Source organism: Nelumbo nucifera, chromosome 2 (genome assembly GCF_055504915.1).
Source record: "Nelumbo nucifera cultivar China Antique chromosome 2, China Antique-T2T, whole genome shotgun sequence".
NCBI lineage: Eukaryota > Viridiplantae > Streptophyta > Magnoliopsida > Proteales > Nelumbonaceae > Nelumbo > Nelumbo nucifera.
Genome location: NC_142650.1, coordinates 40,736,714 through 40,756,917, shown reverse-complemented (window position 1 = coordinate 40,756,917; position 20,204 = coordinate 40,736,714). Strand labels below are relative to the sequence as shown.

Genomic DNA, 20,204 nt, shown 5'->3' with positions numbered 1-20,204 from the left:
GGGTCAGGTTAACTGGTCCATCTCACAATTTTTATAGTTCACACCAATAATAGGTGCAAATATTTATATAAAGTCTTATAATAATAGGGCAAGTTTGGTTTTAAGAAAAAAATAGAAAAATAGAAAAATCTATACAAGGTTTATAAAGGTTTTTTTACCTTTCTTTTTCCTTTCCCTACCTTTTCCTTCAAACTAAACATAACAAAATTTCTAACATAGTTCTTAAAAAATTTTATTTGACAAAAACATCTACACTATCCATAGTTATAGTTCCACACAACACTGTAAAATGTATTCCAAGAATGTGACGTTATCTCAACCACTCAATGATGGGGCCTGCCCATTAGATTAAGACGCTCCACATTCCTATTAACCACATATATAATTTTAAGAATTGATTTATAAATTTGAAATACACATAAGGTGGGCCCTAAATCTCAAATGGGAAATAAATATAGGCAACATAGACACGGCAGGTATTCCTGTATAAGAAATAATAGTAACAACTAAAAATTTTAATAATCAAAACTAGAGAGGAAGGGGTGATAATCACCTACAAAAAAGAGAAAAAGCAACAATGTTTTGGGACCATAATCAACCCCCCCAGCTCTACACCCTAGGATCCAGAATCAAGAACCAAGATCCAACGGTGAATTCATAAAGGGGTTTACCATGGTCCCATGGGACAATATAGCATTGGCAGAATGAATTGCATATGCAACTCTCGGGTTCATCACATTCACATACATTAAAGTCAAAAAAAAGTGTAGCGACACACGCAGGCACACACACATGCGCTCCTTCAGTCATCTTGATCAGATAGAGATAAGTCCTTCTGTTTTGTGTCTGGCTACAGCTACAGATACAGAAGAAAACGGGAGCCGCTGATAATAAAACAAACGAGACGAAACCCCGAAAGCAGCGAAGAAAACCCTAAAAATAGGAAGCCCGCGAATCCCAAAGCGACTGAGATGTCTGATTGAACACAAAACGAGTTTACAGCCGTACACGTGTCTCCTCCTCCCCCTCCTCCCCTTAAGGTTCGGGACAATGCCGTTCCCGCAGCGTCCGCCGACAGCAGCAGGTAAGCAAAAACCTAAGCAACCACCGCGACATTTAAACCAAATCCACGTCGATGCAATATTGAAAAAGCCTACCCTACTTTTTATTAGCAACAAAAAAAAGGCCAAAGAAGTGGGTCCAGTCCAAGTACCCAAGTACCCAAGTACCCATTACCCTTACCCAACGACAAACTGGGAAACAGAAAGCAAAGAAGAAAGGAAAGGGTAACCCCAAAAAGTAATTAAAAAAGGAAATAGAAAAAAAAAAAATCAAAATGAAATGTCCAACACAACACAGAACACCTCCACCGACCTGATCGTGACCGAAATCAAACCAGACCTGCACGATCTCCGGCAACAAAGTTGTTCCTTTCAAAATCTCCCAAATCGAAGCTCCCATTTCCGCCAAGGAATAGAAGGCCACGATTGCGTTTGCAGCCAAAACAAATCTACGACAAAAAAAATAAAATAATTAATATTCCCTCGTTCTCGTTGTTGTAACCTGTTAAAGTTCAGACAAGCTTAAAGAAAAAAAAAAAACGATGATGGAAGAACCGAAGAAAGAAAAGGGGGGTACCTAAAAGCGTCGAAATCGTGCCAATTGGGGGAATCAGAGCCGTGAGAATTGGTGATCATAAAAACTGCAGAGGCAAGAGAGAAGCTAAAGGAGGCAAGTCGGAATACAAGTATGAGTATGTTGAAGCGTCGGAGCTTTTGCACGGACACAGTTGAATGGAAAGGGAGATTTGACGTTCGAGGTGGAGTCTCACCATTTCGGAGTGACGACTGTGGGAATCGCATCCTTGTTCCTTGATGTTGTTGTTGTTGCGAGTAGACACAATGCAAGAGTTAAGAGGATAAGTCATGAGACTTAAGGAGAGATAAACCGAAAAGGAACAAGGTTTTTTTTCTTCCTCCTTTCTCTCTCTCTCTCAGTCTTATTATTTCCCCTTCTTATACTATTTTTCTTTTTTTCATTTTGAGAAAAATAATTTTATGGGACAGATTTTGGTTAGAATCACGGGGATGATGAGGGAGGGAGAGAAAGGAAATAAAAAGAAATAAAAAAGGAAAAGAAAACCCAGAAAAGGAAACCCTTTTTACACAATCGTTCGAACATATTGTGTTATACCCAATAGTAAAAGTCAGCACTGAGCAGAATGAGTAGCGAGTGAGAAGAGAGGGTAGAGGTGAAAGCTTTTACATCCTTTCTTTCGAAACCGGAAACCTCCTTCTTTATTATTTTATTATTTATTTTCTCCCTTTCCCTTTTATCTTGACTACGGCCTATTATTCTGCGGCCTGCGGGTTTTCTGTTTGCCTTTGCGCTGGTTGGTAATCATAGTTTCTTCCCTCTCATTTAATGCTCTGAGGAGTGAGGAATGGCTACTGACTACGGAAGTGAAGAATGAAGATTGAGCGAGTCTTCTCTTTTTTTTTTTTTTTTTTTAAATATATAAAACTTGAACGAGGAACGACATCCCACCCACCCATCAAGCAAACAAAAGGTCTAAGAGAAAGAGCAGATGAAATAAATGGTTAGTTGGGATGAGTATTCCCTGATCCTTTTCATCAGTGGTGGGTGGTGGGTGGGACCACTTCTCAACCCATAGAAAAAAACCTCGTACCATTTTAAAGTAGATACATACAAAACATACTCTACTCTAGTCTCATTTCTCATGTGAAAGTGAAACGGCGGGGATATATGCATTTGAACTTGTTGGTTCAAAGTTTGAGCCTGAAAACAGGTTCATATTTTCCGACCTTTAACCCGGTTCCGATCCTTGCTTATTGTCTTGCTTTGTAATTTGCCCGGCAATGATGTAAGAATAAAGATGACCCTTTAATATCCGGTGGACTGGCCAAATATTAGGAAAAACGAAAGCGCAAAATACAAAAACCTCTCCCAAGTTTCTGACAATCATAAAAACCTTTTCTATTGTTTTATTTTAGGAAAAACCTTCCTTCTATTTTTTATAAAATTAACAAATACCTCCCGAATGAACAACATTAAAAACGTTAAAAAGATATAACTTTTTCAAAATACCTATTTTACCCTTTTCTCGACCACGATATATCTTCTTCCCCATTCAAACCTAGAAGTAGAGGCAGCGGCGACATCCCTCTAAATCCGATATCTTCCTCTTCTCTCATCTTCTTCGGCTTCTTGTTCTTCTCCTTTTTCCCTTTCTCTATCCCATTTCTGCCACTACAACTAGGGTTGTTTATAGGAAGGCCCAACCCAACCAAACCGACCAACCCGGGCCGATCCAACCCGAGTTAGTCGGGTATTCATCAGTACCGGTCGGTTTGGGTTGTACAAATTCATAAACTGATGGTTCGGGTCAGTTTCGGTTTCTTGTGTGAAAACCGAAATCGACCCGAACCGAACCGACTTATTTCCTACTTAACTAAAAATTAAAATATCTGAAAATATATATTCCAATATCTATATCTAAAAAATATATATTATGAAATGTGTCAAATATATATTTTCAGAAAATATATATTCCAATATATTTGTATGTATATTTTTGTTTATATATATATATATATATATATATATATATATATATATATATATATTTCTAAAATACATATTTCAGTTTTAAATATATTTCCAGAAAACTAGGTGGCCATGGATGAACTTAGAGCCTAAACTGACCCAAACCAACCCAACCCGACTCAAACCGACCAGGTCGGTTTTGCTTAACACTGGGTCGGTTTCGGTTTCCATCTCAGGTAACCCAACTAGGTCGGGTCGATTGGAAAAACCTCAGTAAACCGACCCAACCCGACTCATGTACAGCCCTAACTGCAACCAGTTGCAATGGCGGATTCGAACTCAGCATCGATTAGATCTGTTCATGGGTCGGGTAGCCCGATGGCCCGGCCCGCACCCCGTTCTGGTTTGGTCATGTAATTAGGCCGCGGGCCTGACCTCGGGCCTAACACAGTAAGCCCGAGCTCGGCCCAGCCCAACTCAGCATTATATATTTTATAAAATACATAATATGTATTTTATATATTATATAAAATATATAAATAATATAATATTTATTGAAATATATATTTATAATTTAATATATACATTTTTTATTTTTTTTCTTTATAATTTCTTTCTCACTCTCTCTCTTTCTATTCAGCCGCTTCAGCATTAGTAACAACATGGGTTAATTTTGGGATCGGGCCCAGGCCCGGGCTTCAAGCTTTTTATGAGGGCCGGGCCGGGCTCGGGCCTTAAAAAAATCTGTTAATACAGAGTGAAAGCCCGAGCCCGGCCCGGCCCATAAACAGGTCTAGCGTCGATCCACCTTCTCCCACCATCTTTTCCCTGTCTTCTTGTTCCTCCTTTCTTCTCCTTCCCCTGGCCGGGCCCATAAACAGGTCTAGCGTCGATCCACCTTCTCCCACCATCTTTCCCCCCGTCTTCTTGTTCCTCCTTTCTTCTCCTTCCCCTCTAGGCATCCATTTTCGGATCGCTTTCCATCCCTGTTCTCTAATCATCACCATAGTCGCATCCATGACAAACTGAACTTTAAATCCTGCATCTTCAACAACCTGAACTCTAGAGCAAACAAAGAAAAATCGAAAACAGAACTGAAACCAAATCGTTAATGGCATTTAACCCAGGAAAAAGATAAAACGGAAAGAGAGAAAAATAAACAAATAAAAAACGATCTAGCAAACAAGAACAAGCAAGAATGTTCAGATCGGACTAGGTTGAGAGTAAGATCTATGGGAGAGAATTTGATGGAACCTACTCCATCGATCTTCTCCCCAACCTCAAATCCTCCTTGTCAAAGGAAATATAGAGAACATCTGGTTCAGGGTGAATAACTTAGTAATGACCTAGCCGATGGTTTGATACTGCCAACAAGAATTCCAATGAGTTCGATGTGTTCAATAATCGAGAAAGAGGGTACGGAAGGGTGGAATGATCGAATCAGCTCCCACCTACAAGCTTGAACGAATGGATGACGACCTCTAGGTGCTTGACTCACGACATTGTTCAATTGAAGGAATATCGTTCACGGAGCGGGGACCTTGGATGGTTGCAAAACCGGATGACGACGGTGTGGTTTCACCTCTGATAGTTTTTCCCCATAACTGGTACGAGCTCAGAGATGCGAAGGAGATTTGAAAATATCGCCGCCTAAGGGAAAAAGACGCCGATGGTTCGCAGGGATGAATTTAGATCTGCTGCTGCTCGAGAGGAAGAAGACGATCAACGGTTCCTTCAATTCTGCTATCTCTGTCACCGTTGCTCTGCTCGGTCTCAAATGGAAGGCAATGAACAGGGGGTATTTCCAACTGACTAGAAGAAGAAGAAGAAGAAAATGAGAGAAAGGGAGAGAGGGAGGAAGGGAGTGGCTGAGAGGGGGTGTCACCGCCACTACTCAGCTTTTGGGTCCGAATGGGGAAGGGGAGGAATAGTGCCTTTTCGAATGATTTATGTTGAGGGGGAGAAGGGCAATAGGAAAGAGAGATTGAGAGGGAGAGAATGGCAGAAAGGGAGAGGTTTCGCATGAAGTACTGCCGCTGCTAAGAGTTGCAGTAACGGTGGTAGAAAATAGGGGCGATGGAAGGGGACAATGCCAGAAGAAGAAGAAGAAGAACGGAAAAGAACAAGAAGATGAGAGAAGAGGAAGAGATCGGATGCCTCTGCTTCTGGGTTCGAATGGGGAAAAAGATTAACAGTGTTCGAGAAAAGGTAAAATAAGTATTTTGAAAAGAAATCATCTCTTTAATTTTATCAAAAATAGAGTTGAGGTTTTTGTTAAAATGAAATTACAGGAAAAGTTTTTATGATTGTCATAAATTTCCAAGGAAATTAAAAGAAAAGAAAAGAAGATCGAGTCTAGCAGTCAAATTGTAAGGAACATGCTTTTATATTCTTCTCAATATATGCATTGTAGACCCAGTTATATATCATTATTTATTACACAAATTTTTTAAACAAGAGATCTATTAATTATACCCTTAATGTTTTAGATTGTTTGAAAGTACTCCTACTCTGACAATTGTCACCAAAGCCAAATACACGAAAAGTCATTTTTATCCTAAGAAAAGGCATCAAATAGTAAATTACTATTTTGATCCTATATTTAACACAACGACGACTGCTGCACCTTCCATCCGGTGGTGCGACAGTGAGTCATCACCGTCGTCTCTCCAGAATTTAGAAATCATGCCGTCAATATTACCAGCCTTGAATGGCTTGTTCACACGGCCCTGTCTCCGTCAGGATTCGACTTCCAACCAGAATAACCTTCTGCTGATAAACACTTTTGCGATGGGAAAATTCTTCCAACTGAAATTAGGAAGAAAATTAATCATCCGCGAAAGACCCACAAATCCAGGTCTCCTCATCACCCTCCTCTACCAACAACAACGCCACCTCCTAAACTTGCTACTTCTAAAACTGAAAATTCGAATAAAGAGAACTTGGAAAGCCCAGAAGGAGACGAAAGAACCTTCAGTTTTGAAGTCGTTCTAGTGATTCAAGCGAAACAGTAGTGATTGGGATCTAAGGTATTAGAAGTCACACGAGTAAGAGAAAAAACTGAATAGTCAACAAATTGTTTGGTTAACTCTTCAGCTGAAGATTATTCTGGTTGGAAGCTTTCATTGAGGCAGAAATCGAAATCCAGGAGAGAAGAATCTGAGCGGTAGTTGTGTTGTCCGATTGTCACAATGTCTGCATAGCGGTGGTCAAGAGAAAAAGATTTGAGGGTCATTCCCAGACTGGAGCTCTCCGAGAAGCTCCAAAGCTTTCGAACTGAGCTCTCCGCCCCTGGAGACAGGGGCGGTACTGCCTGACGTGCTAGATTGCGCACTGAAGACAGTGAGGGCGCCAGGGCGGATGGACCGATGGCGCTGTACAAGGGATTCATCTCTACGATATCGAGGCAGAGGCAATTTGCTAAGGTCTACCATGCCAAGAACCTACAGACCGGTAAGAGCGTGGCGATGAAGGTTGTTGGGAAGGAAAAGGTGATCAAGGTTGGAATGACGGAACAGGTGAAGCGGATTTGTGATTCCGGCATCGTTTTCTAGCTCCGATCGAGATCTTCTCACTCTCCCTTTTTTTTTCTTGTTTCCTTCCCGCCATTTGTCCCCTTGCACCATTTATCAAACACATCGCAGGTGAAGCAGGAGATTTCGGTAATGAAGATGGTGAAGCATCCCAACATCGTCGAGCTCCATGAAGTCCCCGCCAGCAAGTCTCCGAGACAGTGAGCTTCTCTGCAAGGTCGCGAAGGGTCGGCTGAAGGAAGTCGCTGCACGCACTTACTTCCAGCAACTTATCTCTGCCGTCGATTTCTACCACAACTGCGGTGTATAGCATCGGGATCTGAAACCTGAGAATCTCCCACTCGACGAGGAAGGAGATCTGAAGGTTACAGATTTTGGGCTTAGCGCGAGAACGTATGTCCCTGCATTGGTAACATCTCCCGTGAATAATGACGTATAAGTACGGAAGATATTTCCAATGCATGGTTGAGAATATCGTTGTGAGCGCCTGTGTGATGATCAGATCATGTCTCTCTCCTATCAATTAAAAATTAAAAACAGATGGTCTATTGCACACATGTGAAAGCGTACATGAAAAGGGCATTTTTTACTATTAAAGGGTATTTTGGACATAATTATTAAATCAAACATGTAAAATCATGTTTAAACGGTTTGTGACAGAAATTTAATGAGAAGAGAATTATGCGACAATTGTCAGAAATAGTAGAAATACTTTAATTATATATTTGGCGTTGATGCTCAGAAAATGGTGCTTCTGATACCTCGTTTGAAAGCATCATTTTTTGAAAAAACAGTGTCTTTGTTTTTTTGTTTGGAAACATTACTGTCAGGTAGGGTGTTTCCTCAAACAACAACAAATACTTTCTGTTTTGTACCAATGCTTCACATTTGCTTTAACCACGGGTACCCATTATAGGAATTCCATGTCTTTATTGACAGCAAGAAGCTCTAATCCGAGGAAACATCAAATTTAGCGTTGCTCCAAACTACGTCTTCTCGATTTTCAAGGCATGGCATAAAGCATAAAAAACAGTTCCAAACAAATAGACGTTTCCTAGAGCACCGTTTTTCTGGTGTGGCACTGATGTATTACCATTTTCTAGAGCAACGTCATCACTGGCAAACAGACACTAAGACAATAGTGAAATAATAGGAGTATAGTTAGTCAATTTCCTAAACCTTAAGAATAATTTAAGAAATTTGCCCTTATTTGTTCCAAAACAGAAATTCTCATCTCCGCCCCACAAGGGGCTGTCCCACAGCACATTCCCATGTGTATTGGGAACATCTCCCAATGATAGTACAAAAACTGATGATGTCTTCATCAAGAGATGTTCCCAATATACGGTGGGGATATGTTGTGGGGGGGAGATGTTGTCTCCCAAAACTAGCCCTACCAATCAAATTATAAGTTTGCGTGAAAGAGATCACATTCACATCTCTGCCCCACAGCAGATCCCTGACGTGTATTGAGAGTATCTACCGGTGCTTGTACTATCATAAGGAGATGTTACCAATACACGGAGGATGTGCTGTGGGGCGGAGATGTGAATTCTGCGTGAAAGTGTGCTTTATATTTATATTTCCCTTGATACTTGGTCCATGTGCGTCTCTTGTGGCAGTGTGACGTCAGGAAGTCTACATACCTAATTGCCTTGAACAAAAATTGGTATAATACAACTAATTGAGTAATTTTTTTGGATCGACTATGATACCCAAAAAAACATAAAACCAATCAACCGGAGGCATCATAAAATAGGTAACCAGTCAGGTGGTAGTCATCAAATTTTACAGGGGGTTGATTGGGATCAAATCCAGCAACGATCAAATCCGGTGGTCATTCAATGTGTCCATCCAAATTAAAAGCATTATCGCCAATGATCCAGCAATGTCCCTTTGAATACGGAGGCATGGGATCAAATCCGGTAATAGATGATGAGATTAGTGCGCCATTTGAATGGGATCAAATCCATTGGTTAACAATATTTTCATGTTTCATGACTTTCTTAGATTCAACGCTTCATTTGTTTATTGTTTCTTTAAATAACAAATGGAAATATGCTGATTGGTAACCACTTCTATAATACCGATTGGTGAATTAGTAGTTTTTTTAAGAATGATGTCTTCCTACTCTTTCATTTTTCTTTTTAAATTACAAGTATTTTGAAAGAAAGTCAGGGTTAACCTTAGTGTGATTGAAAAATATGAACCTGACTTCAGGTTGGGCCCTGGGCACCCAGACTCAACCTGAACTCACATATTACTAGCAATGACTCAGTCCTGCGACAAGCCGGATCCTAAAGAAATTATTGTAGGTTAAAATATCAAACTCAAGAATTCGGTCGGATTTCTATGGCTTCAGACATGTTAACAAGATTTGTAGGGACTAGTTTACAGTAAGTCGCTACACACACCAGACCAAGCTATTGCCAATGCCGCCTCATCGAGCTGATTGAACCATCATTTAAAAAATTTTCATTGAATTCATTTCACGCCATCAAAGCAAAATTAAAACTACATATAATTTTTATCCCCAGATTGGGATAAAATTTTACAACTCCGGACTGGAACTAGGTGCAGAAGTTCCAACTGGTGTAACAAATAACAATTGTTGGGGACTACTTTGTTATGTACAATACAAATAAAATAGAAAGTACTGGTTTTTTGGTAATAACAGAAAGTACTACTACTTGAAGAGTAGATATCCACATCTTATGGTTTCAAATTTTGCAAATATTTAAGGCATATGGCGCATTGTAGACACTAAGTAAAAAAAAAAACAAGAAAACAATTACCAAAGTACCGAAGTTATTTCGATCTGGGAAAAAAAAAGAAAAAGAAAAGAACCAGTACCAATTTGAGAAACCAAACAACTACTAACTCATGCGGACAGCCAGCCATTCAGATTTCAGACAATTGACCAAACCCGTTTCAATACAGCCATTCAGATTTCAGACAATTGACCAAGTTACATGTGCCATAGCAAGTCACTCGAACAGAAAGGGGGGGACGGGAAAGTAGGGAAAGGTAATAAAGAGACGGCTGGAAGAACTTCATGGAAATTCTACATAGACCAGACATAATTACCAGATGATCAACCAGTTCCCCGACTCGATAAAATAACAATTATAAGGCACAGATCAGACAAGTTACTGGGCTTTGAACCGTTGGAGATGGAAGATCATAGCATTTCTTGAGACCGTCTCACGATTCGACTTACTTTCTTCTTGAACTCGTCCCTTCTGTCTCTCCATTCTTTCTGCAATTTGTACCAAGAGAAGCTAACATTAGAAACCAGAGGAAGAGAATTGCAGACAAAAAGCAAGATTCCTACAATTATGTATAATACCAGCCATTCCAAGGACAGGAAACAAGATACAAACCAAGTATTTTTTTTATAGCAGGATTGTTTTTTTATTACTATCACGAAGTAGGAAAAAGAACGGAACATTAAAATTGTGCTGCAAAATCATATTGCCAAAGCTGCTGTTGCGATCAAACAAACCAAGTATATAGTCAAGTTCCCCTTCCCCTGGCTGGGACACAGCTTCAGGACCTTCTTCTAGACCAGAATTTTAGAGCCTCACCCTCTCTTGACACCATGGAAAAGAAATCTAGACATCTTACGATGTTAATTAAAGATAATCCAAATATTTAGTCACCGAATTGTCTCAATGATAAAAATCCAAAATAGTTATTCACCGGTTTGTCTCGTTGATGAAAATCTGAAAATCCAGCAGTGACAGAAGGGCATAACTTGCCCAATAGAAATGTGTCATCCTTTTTCCTTGATTACGGTTTTAATTCCTAGCTTTTGCCTCGCATAAGCCTAAGCCATCAAGCCCATTGTTTATTTTTTTTCAACCAAGACATAAAGACTTTTTGGATAAAAACCCACAAAGAAAGGGTAAAAAATAACCCAGAAAGACTAATTTCAGAAAACAAATTGATCACCCTGAGCTCATAAATAACTCCATACAATGTTCCTTACAGCCTATAAACAACTTCCAAACCTATACCCATATGCATGCGGATTCCTGAGTGTATGATAACAGACTTATAGCACATATACTTCAACATCTCATTCTCCTTCAAGGATTTCTTATATATATGATTGAATAACAAAAATAATAAAAAAATAACCACATGGATGACTAATATAGTTCAAATTGGTTGCCTTAAAATTCGTTAAATCCTATTTCTGACATAAGGAAAGCTACATACAACATTAAAAGAAAAGGAAAAAAAGTACAATTGTTAATAGTTCCAAAAGAAAAGAGGCAATGGTGGCTTTTAATTCTCATGCTCTTGTAGGAAGGCGCAAAAGAAAAGATAACCACACATAATGGTTTACCAATTTACAAAAGCTTTGACAGGGAAATAGAAGATATTTGGGTTCGGGTCCTTGGGGAAGCAAAAAAAAAACAAACAACTAATTCAGTAGTCAGCTGCATTAATTGTCTTCTAAAAAATGAGTCCAGTAAATTTACAATTAACAGTAAAGGATAAACTGAACAAATAAACGTGAAGAAGCAACAGACAACTTGACAAATACAAACAACGAAATTTCACTTACTGCAGCTTCAATGTTTGCAGGAGATTCATCATTTGGACTTGACAACATGGAAATTATACTCAAGACTATGCTCTCAACCTGCATAACCAAATAAATAAGGTTTTAAAATTCAGCTTCAGTGTAAAGCTCCCACACCATTAGGAAGTTTAATTAATTTGTAGAAGTTTATGGAAGCTCACAGAAATATTAGGAAATGATGAGAACTATGAAAACATCATGAAAATGTTGAAAATCCATGGCAAAGGTTTAAAATAGAAGGAATAAATACCAACATACATTTAGGATTCATACAACGAAACCGAGGTTTAAAATATCAAAACATATCAGCTGAAATGCCTGAACTGAAAAGCTTATTACTTTGTCTTCAAGCGAGTAAGTTTTTAAGGAGGTTATGGGCTTCTTAATGGCTAAAACTGAAGTTGGGAAGATTACTATACCTTTGAATATTGTATTACTAAATTATTTTATACACTAAATGGCAAAGCAATAACTTGTTTAGTTCAGCAACTTCGGCTGTTATCAAATGGCCCCTTACTTTTATCCTAAGGCTCAGTTTGGAAGGAGTACAAATACAAATATGTACAGTGTAAATACATAAAAAATAATACAAAATACATAAGGAAGTTTAATTAATTTGTAGAAGTTTATGGAAGCTCACAGAAATATTAGGAAATGATGAGAACTATGAAAACATCATGAAAATGTTGAAAATCCATGGCAAAGGTTTAAAATAGAAGGAATAAATACCAACATACATTTAGGATTCATACAATGAAACCGAGGTTTAAAATATCAAAACATATCAGCTGAAATGCCTGAACTGAAAAGCTTATTACTTTGTCTTCAAGCGAGTAAGTTTTTAAGGAGGTTATGGGCTTCTTAATGGCTAAAACTGAAGTTGGGAAGATTACTATACCTTTGAATATTGTATTACTAAATTATTTTATACACTAAATGGCAAAGCAATAACTTGTTTAGTTCAGCAACTTCGGCTGTTATCAAATGGCCCCTTACTTTTATCCTAAGGCTCAGTTTGGAAGGAGTACAAATACAAATATGTACAGTGTAAATACATAAAAAATAATACAAAATACATAATTTTGCACTCTACACATTTGTATTTGTACTCCTCCGGTCCTTCCAAACTGAGCCTAAGGGTCTAATGAAAAATCAAAGTTTACAGAAATTTGATAAAAGTAGAAGAAATTTGACCTAAATTTTCATTGGATAAGTTTTGCTTCTATTGCTAGGGAAGTGAAGGTTGGCCTGTAAACGGAGCGAATTAGAATCAAATCAGGCCATGTTCAAATTCGATTCTGATTACAAAATAAGTGATTCAAATTTGATTCAAAATCCGTCAGATATTCAGAAATCTCATCTGAGTTCGACTTCGATTAAAATGTTGAATATTCGAATATAACTGATTTTGCAAGAAAAACTGTAAATTTAAAAACCAAAATAAAGAGGAGAAACAACCATCACATGTGAACAACACAAAAAAAGCTCAAAAAATAAAATCATTACTTGTTAAAAATGCAAAAAAAGACTCAAAAAATCTAAAACAAGAAAGAAAATAGACAAAAAAAAAACTCATAATCCAGAAGAAAGAAGAAATAGGAGAGAGAGAGAGAGAGCAAAGGAAGAGCAAGAAATCTTGGACAATGGCCCCCAATCATAGTTTTCAAGGCACCAAGGCGAGGCTGGGCATCTGAGGGGCACCTTGTCACCTAGGTACCATAGTGCCTAGTTGCCTGGGCGACTAGGATTTTTTTATATAGAAAACATAGATCCTAGGGTAGTTCCCTAGGTACCATAGCCATATTTCCTTAATAATTATTCATAATTTCATAAGACAAGTATAGAGTTCATGTTAAATTATAGAAAATCAACTTATTCATGAGAAGAAAAAAAAGGAAAAGAAAATTCAAAAAATATAGGGGCTGAACCCTTAATTTTTGTTATAGGAAAAGAATAAAAGAAAAAGTAGTAGTAGTAGTAGTAGTAGTAGTAGTAGTAGTAGTAGTAGTACTGTAGTATTGTGGTACTGCAGTAATAGTAGTAGAAAATGTGTTGATTAGACAAAATTTTAAGTTCTTCCTTACTTATTGGTTCAGGTTTTAAAGTCTTTGAGGGTTCAATACAGCATTTAGCAAATGTTTATATTGATTAAATCCTAACAAATAAGAAAATAATAAAAACAAACTAGTATATAAACACAAAAAATGAATATTTTAGTTTAATAGTGCCTATTTTATAATTATAATGTCAAAAAATAAAGAATAAAAAAATATTTTACAATTCATAGTACAAAACTGCTTGGCGATTAGGCGAGGCGAGCCTCAAAAGGCACCTTGTCGCCTAGGCATCGCCTTTACAACTATGGCCCCAATCGACAGAAGTTGAAGTTTAATCTTCAGAAGCCCTTTTTGTCTTCGATAGAAGCTGGTTCTCCTTACTTTCTCTCTAAACTTTTCATCCTGAGCACCAAAACCAAAGGTGCTGCAGAAACTAAAATACAGGAGAAGGAGCTGCACTTTTCATCCTTAATGTGAGAGCGGAAGGTGTTGCAGAAATTAAAGAAACTAAAATACAGAAGGAGAGACGAAGAGGGAGAAAGAGGAGACAAGAGATAAAGAAAAGAAGGTTTTTGGCATCTCGGTAAACGAAAAAGTTGAAAGGCTCAATTGAAGTGCTTGTAAATCAGGAACAACTTTTATTTGTCTTTTGTAATAAGTAGATACAGGTGACGCTTTGGGTCGTGTGTAAAGGGCGCACTACAAGTTAGTCAAATTAGAATAAATATCCATTAACGAATCAAATCAGTATGTATTCGAATTCGATTTGATTAAATAATCGGTACAAAAATTATATTCAAATTTGACCGTTTATTCCATCCGAATCATTTGAATTTGAATTCAAATTTCTGGTACTGTTTACAGGCTTAAGTGAAGGAGCTTAGTAGGGGTGAGCAAACAGTTTGTTCGGTTTAAAACCGAACCGAACACACCAAACTTTCAGAAACCGAACTGTGAATGGTGGAAACCGAACCGAAACCGAAGTTAGGTTAAACCGAATAAACCAAACCGAAATTTCTTTTTGGTTAATTCGGTTTTTCGATTAAACCGATTTAGCAATGGATCTGTGTTTGCTGTGACTGTAAGACAACGGATCTGCTGCGAGCACTGCTTATGGCTGTGGGTTTCATGTGTATGGAACACATGAGGGCCACATCCTCTCTCACAGACTAGGATGTTTTGTTCTGTTTTGTTTTCTTTTCTTTTCTTTTCTGCAGAAGAAAAAGAAGACCAGGCCAAGTGGCAGCCACAATCTGAGATGGGGAATGGCTCGATCATCTCAGGACTCAAGGTATTCATCTGTGTGTTGGTGTTGCAGAAGGAGGTTTCTGAGTTACCTGGTGCCGGTGAAGATGAAGAACTGAACTGGGCTACTGGTGAACTGCTGAACTGTTTGCACTCTGTAACTATGACTGTGTGGACTCTGTAACCGAACTGTGTGTACTCTGTAACTGAACTACGGAGCAGCGAAGCGGAGCCGACGACTCTGTGTCACTGTGTGGACCGGGACTTACTGTGGACGTCAGGACTCAGGAGAGACTGGAGGTACGAGGTGAGGTAGGAAAGTGGTGCAGTGGTGGAGTGCAGAAGAAGACAAAGAGTCCGGTACTCCTGATTTGTTTTGCATTGTTTTCGTGAGTAAGAAGAAAGTTTGAGTCTTTCACGTCATTGCCTTATTAGGAAATTTGGCATGTAGCCAAATTTGTCTCGGATCTTCGAATTCGAAATTCGATGTATACTTAATTACTTATATTTATTATTTATTAGATTATTAAATATTAATATAAAATAATATAAATAATATATAATTATAAAGTTCGGTTAATTTGGTTAACCGATTTAGCAAATACAATATCCGAAAAGTATAAAGACCGAATAAAAAATTGAAACCGACCGAACAACCGAATAAGCTGAACTGATTCAACTGAAACCGAAATATCGGTTCGGTTTTTCGGTTTTAACCGAAATGTGCTCACCCCTAGAGCTTAGTGCAACTAATACAATTCTGGCAGAAGAATATGGTGTTGCTTGGGAAATGGCTTCACAGGTTGCTAATTGAGAAGGACAAATTGAGGGATAAGGTGGTGGTTAGCATTCATGGGCAGAATGAAAATGGATGGAAATCTGGCCTCTCAACTAGATCTGCTCACGCCTTTCTTGGAAATCTATTATTGGCATCCTCCTTGTGTTTCTCTAACTACGTAAGGTATGACTCTTGTTCTGATAATAAAGTTAAAATTCCAGGAAAACTTGTGGGTGGGGAGTCATCTCTAAAGTATATTTTCCCTTCTTTGTTCTCTCTTTCATCTCAAAAGGGTGAGCATCATTGCTGATTTTATAGTGCCTTCAATTTCCCCACGGTTCTTGATTGGAAGATAGGGTTGAGAAGGAACCTGAACAGTTTGAAATTTCTGACGTATCCTTGTTGTTGGGTTTTCTTGAGAGGATCTACCTTGACCCTGGGAAAGAAGACAGATGGGTATGGAGCCCTTTGCCCTTGGATCTGTTTTCCCATGATTCTTTCTTCAAAGCCGTAGTTTCCTCTCTTCAGGGTCAACCCCCCTTTCTGGTAAAAGATATTTAGTGTAAGACCATTCCCCCCTATGGTTGGAGCTCCTTGTTGAGAAGTTTTTCATGAATAGATCAATGCTTGATATTTATTGCAAAAAAAGGAAGCCTTACTGTACTATTTCCTCACATTGGTGCACACCTTGTAAGTCCAATGGTGAGTCTGGTTTTCATTTACTAATCCCGTCCTTTTGCTCTTCACATTTGGGGAAGGTTTTTTTTCTTCTCTTGGGTGCAAGTGGAATAATACACATTGTGTGGCAAACTTGTTCTCTCATCAACCTTGAGGTGGCCAAAAAAAGAGGTAGAATAATGTCGCAAGGTCAGTAATGGTATAGATTCTATTGGAGAAAAGGAATGCTAGAATCTTTGAAGACAAGGACAAAGGTAAGAAGGGAAACATTGATTTTGTCATCCATGCGACACAGCTTCTTGTTTGAAAATGGTGAACTTATTCTGCCCTTTTTCTATGGATGACATTTCAAGGAATTGGGCTGTGATCAAGAATATCGTAAAAAAAGAAGGGCTGTTAGTGGACGATAAACCCAAATAGGGGATTTGTAACGTTGAACTTTGATGGTAATAGTATTGGAAACCTGAGGCCTTCCAGTATGGGGGTGTCTTCAAAGTAATGAAGGTAATATGGTTGCAATGTACTCTGGTTCAATTGGCTTTGGAGACTCGATAAAAGCTAAACTTAAGGTGGCTGTGTATGGTGTACAGAAAGCTGTGGAAATGGGTGCGTCCAACCTAGCTAACTATAAGTTTCATAATTGGAGGTTTAAAAAGTTAAAGCTTGTGAACAGTATTAACATAACATATCAAACACTAGGTAAACTAGACCTATGACTTTAAAAAGTTAAAGTCATGGTTACCCACCATAAAAGGTAAAGTGAAAAGATGGCGGTGCATGTGGAGGGCCTTGTAATATTTTTTATCTGTTTTCAAAATTTATTCATTAAATAATCAGGATGGAGCTTTGAGAATCTGAAGACATGAGAAATGTTGTTCAATGTGTGAATTACTTTAGAGGAGAAGCTGGAACACCAATTTATGAGGAAAATAAAAACCAAAGTAATAAACAAGGAGCAGTGTTATTAAAAATAAAGAAAAATTAGATAGTGTAATAGATGAACATCATTTTCCCAGGTTGAGCACAACTTATTCATGGGATAGTCTAATAGATCAGGATAAAAAAACAAAAACAGTTTGTAAATGCTATTCCATTATTTCCCATTTCTGTGAGTGAGTGTCGTACCAAATTAAATCAAATATCAAGGGAAAACAAGAATATGAATTACAGCTTTAGCAAGTCAACATGCACCTCTTAGTAACAGACTACAAAAAATAGCTATATGATAAAACACATGGAAATGGCATCAAATTTTGCTGAGGTCATACCGTATGGACAGGTGTCCAGCGCTCACTTGCAAGCTCATAACCATTGGGGTCCTCCCCAGGAGCATGAAGGATTGAGATGCAAACACGCCCATCAGGATAAACTGTGTTTAGTCAGCAAAAAAATTAGTTCCAAATAATGTTTGGATGTAAATGAAGAAGATTTCAGCTAAAAAGATAATCAACTAACCATTTGGATGCCACATCTCAGAAACAAACCTAACCGTTGGAGGGCTGTTTGGATAATTGGATGGAAAACTCATAATGGCATTGAAATAACCCCCATCACTGCAAGAAGGTGACTTATTAATCTTCAAAATATCATTATACAATAGAGTGTACCCAAATTTTTTGATAAATGACTAAAATGTACTCGATTGCAACGCAGCACTCCAAAGATATCAAAATCTTAAAATCTACAATAAAATTAGCTGTTTCTATTTTCTAATCTTAACACTGAATCCTTTTCTCGTAAGAAGTCTCTCATTTATTTTTGAAATCTCAAAAACCTGCTCCTGATACTTACGATTTGTCCAATTTATATGATTTGAATTAAATTGACTGGGACCTACCTTCCATGGCTATATCAACTCTTGTGTTTCATTATTTTCAAGGGGTTCTGCTTCAAGTCTCTTACTATACCAAAGATTATCCTGTGTTATTCAAAGCCCATTAAAAGACATTTTTTTTAGTATATTTTACGTCAACATGCTAATTAAAGAACAAATTCGTGAAAATTAATTGATTTTGAAATTGAAATTGACTAATCACGTAACGCTCATTACATGAAGTAGTGAACTTTGCAGTGTCAATTTCTTGGATGATAGCAACAGGCGGTATTCCACTTTCAACCAATAACAGTTGGGCAAGAAAACTCCAGATATATCTAAACCACAAGATAGTAACTCATCTGTATCGATGTTAATGGCAAAATGGTATAGTTCTCACGAAATGGAAGAACCTAATCACGTGCCTTCAAGATTTACATGGAAAAAGTAAATCTGAATATCTTTCAATTTAAGACTTGAAAATAAAACAAATGATAAACTCAGGGAAAAAGGAGAACATTTTATCAATCCCACATGGAAAATCAAAGAAATTTAGGATCCTTAACATATCTGAGAACCCTAGATCAGGGAAAACGCCGACAAACCGACATCAGGGCCCGGTAGCATTGAGAGTTAAAGAAAACAGTTGAATCAACCAGGACACAAAAACAAAATAAACATACAATCAACCAAAGATAGGATAAATCTCAAAAAGCTCAAGCGTTTTCATCCAAACAAAGAAATCATGAAACCGATCATCAAACAACGGAGATAAACCCGAGGAATCATGCAAATCGAGGGAGAAAAAAATGAACCGTTGAAGTGACGGAGGCGAGATTGCTTACTAAAGAGTATCAGGAGGCCCGATAATGGTGACGCTCCATTCGAATATATTACTGTCATCTACCAAACCGGCGGAGAAGCCATCGACCGGGTTTTTACAAAGATCTGTGCAGACAAACAAGAAAGAATCAGACCCATATCTTGATTCAAAACAAAACCCTAGAAAATGGTTATAAAAATATATGCAAGAGAAGAAAGAATTCGACGAAAACCTTTCAACTGTTTGTGAAGCAGAAGGCTTGCTTGGGTCGCTGCAGCCATCAGCGAGAAAGAGAAAGGTTATATGATAGAGATAGAAATGGAGCGAAGGAAGAGATGGAAGGAGAGACTGGTTATGACTTGGAAGCGTTTGGAGGAGCGGAGGAGGGGGGGAGGTTCACAAGCTGCAACGCGAGCCAAGAGATAATCAGAGACCGCCGTATTGTGTTTATATAGGGAGAAGGTTAGGGGGGAATCGAGTAGTAGTCTGGTGATGGTCTGTTGAGTTTATGTTCGTAACTTTTGCTTTTGTATTTTATATTTTTAACGTAATTTTTCTTTTTATTTTCAAACAAAAAAAAAATATTAAGGAGCACACATGAGTACATGGCACACCACACCACATTGTCTAAAACCACATGGAGCCATGGAGAAGTCCTGGTCCTCCTCGGCTCGCTCGACGTCCTCGTTCTGATTCCAATAATGCGTCGAGTAGAATCAGTAGATGTGATCTCAATATCTATCTGTCTAGTGTCTTTCTATATAGGCACAGCTAAGCTAGTAGTGAGTGCTACGCGTGTTGTACAAGTACAACCGTCCGTCTCCGCTTTCTGGCTTCTATTCCTTTTGTTCTTTCTTTTCATTCTTCTTGATTTATTATTGAATTTTAGTGTAATTATATAATAATAATTCTTTTAGCCAAAAACAAAAAACTATATAATTAATCATAATTTAGGTAAATTACTTAAACCCATCGTAGGTTTTGGATTTGGTCCTAACAAAACAAAAGCCTCCATCTTTGGAATAAACGTATAAAGCAACACAGAGACCGTCTCTAGTCTCTCTTGACTCTTGGGTTAACGCTAATGTCCACACTCACCGGTGAGGCGGTGATGGT

The 20,204-nt window shown here is 38.1% G+C and overlaps 2 protein-coding genes across 2 annotated transcripts; both read right to left on the bottom strand.

Annotated features, from left to right (window-relative positions):
* Window positions 1-487: 487 nt before the first annotated feature.
* On the bottom strand, window positions 488-3,338 carry LOC104599207 (CASP-like protein 4C1). The gene is made up of 3 exons (XM_010261648.3): window positions 1,639-3,338; window positions 1,375-1,510; window positions 488-1,096 (listed from the first exon to the last, which is right to left on the bottom strand). Exons 1-3 carry the CDS (start codon window positions 1,860-1,862, stop codon window positions 857-859), a joined length of 600 nt encoding a protein of 199 aa, XP_010259950.1. The 5' UTR covers window positions 1,863-3,338; the 3' UTR covers window positions 488-856.
* A 6,618-nt stretch (window positions 3,339-9,956) lies between these two features.
* On the bottom strand, window positions 9,957-19,816 carry LOC104599373 (ubiquitin-conjugating enzyme E2 7). The gene is made up of 6 exons (XM_019198086.2): window positions 19,321-19,816; window positions 19,111-19,213; window positions 17,908-18,005; window positions 17,721-17,821; window positions 11,677-11,754; window positions 9,957-10,359 (listed from the first exon to the last, which is right to left on the bottom strand). The coding sequence occupies exons 1-6, from the start codon at window positions 19,367-19,369 to the stop codon at window positions 10,282-10,284; spliced, it is 507 nt and encodes a 168-aa protein (XP_019053631.1). The 5' UTR covers window positions 19,370-19,816; the 3' UTR covers window positions 9,957-10,281.
* Window positions 19,817-20,204: the final 388 nt, after the last annotated feature.

Coding starts and splice junctions, on each gene's coding strand:
- LOC104599207 (XM_010261648.3), bottom strand. CDS start 1,862: ATGCGATTCCCACAGTCGTCACTCCGAAATGGTGAGACTCCACCTCGA. Junction 1,511..1,638: donor CACGATTTCGACGCTTTTAG/GTACCCCCCTTT, acceptor TTTTTGTCGTAG/ATTTGTTTTGGCTGCAAACG. Junction 1,097..1,374: donor TTGATTTCGGTCACGATCAG/GTCGGTGGAGGT, acceptor GTGGTTGCTTAG/GTTTTTGCTTACCTGCTGCT.
- LOC104599373 (XM_019198086.2), bottom strand. CDS start 19,369: ATGGCTGCAGCGACCCAAGCAAGCCTTCTGCTTCACAAACAGTTGAAA. Junction 19,214..19,320: donor GCTTCACAAACAGTTGAAAG/GTTTTCGTCGAA, acceptor TTGTCTGCACAG/ATCTTTGTAAAAACCCGGTC. Junction 17,822..17,907: donor TGAGATGTGGCATCCAAATG/GTTAGTTGATTA, acceptor GACTAAACACAG/TTTATCCTGATGGGCGTGTT.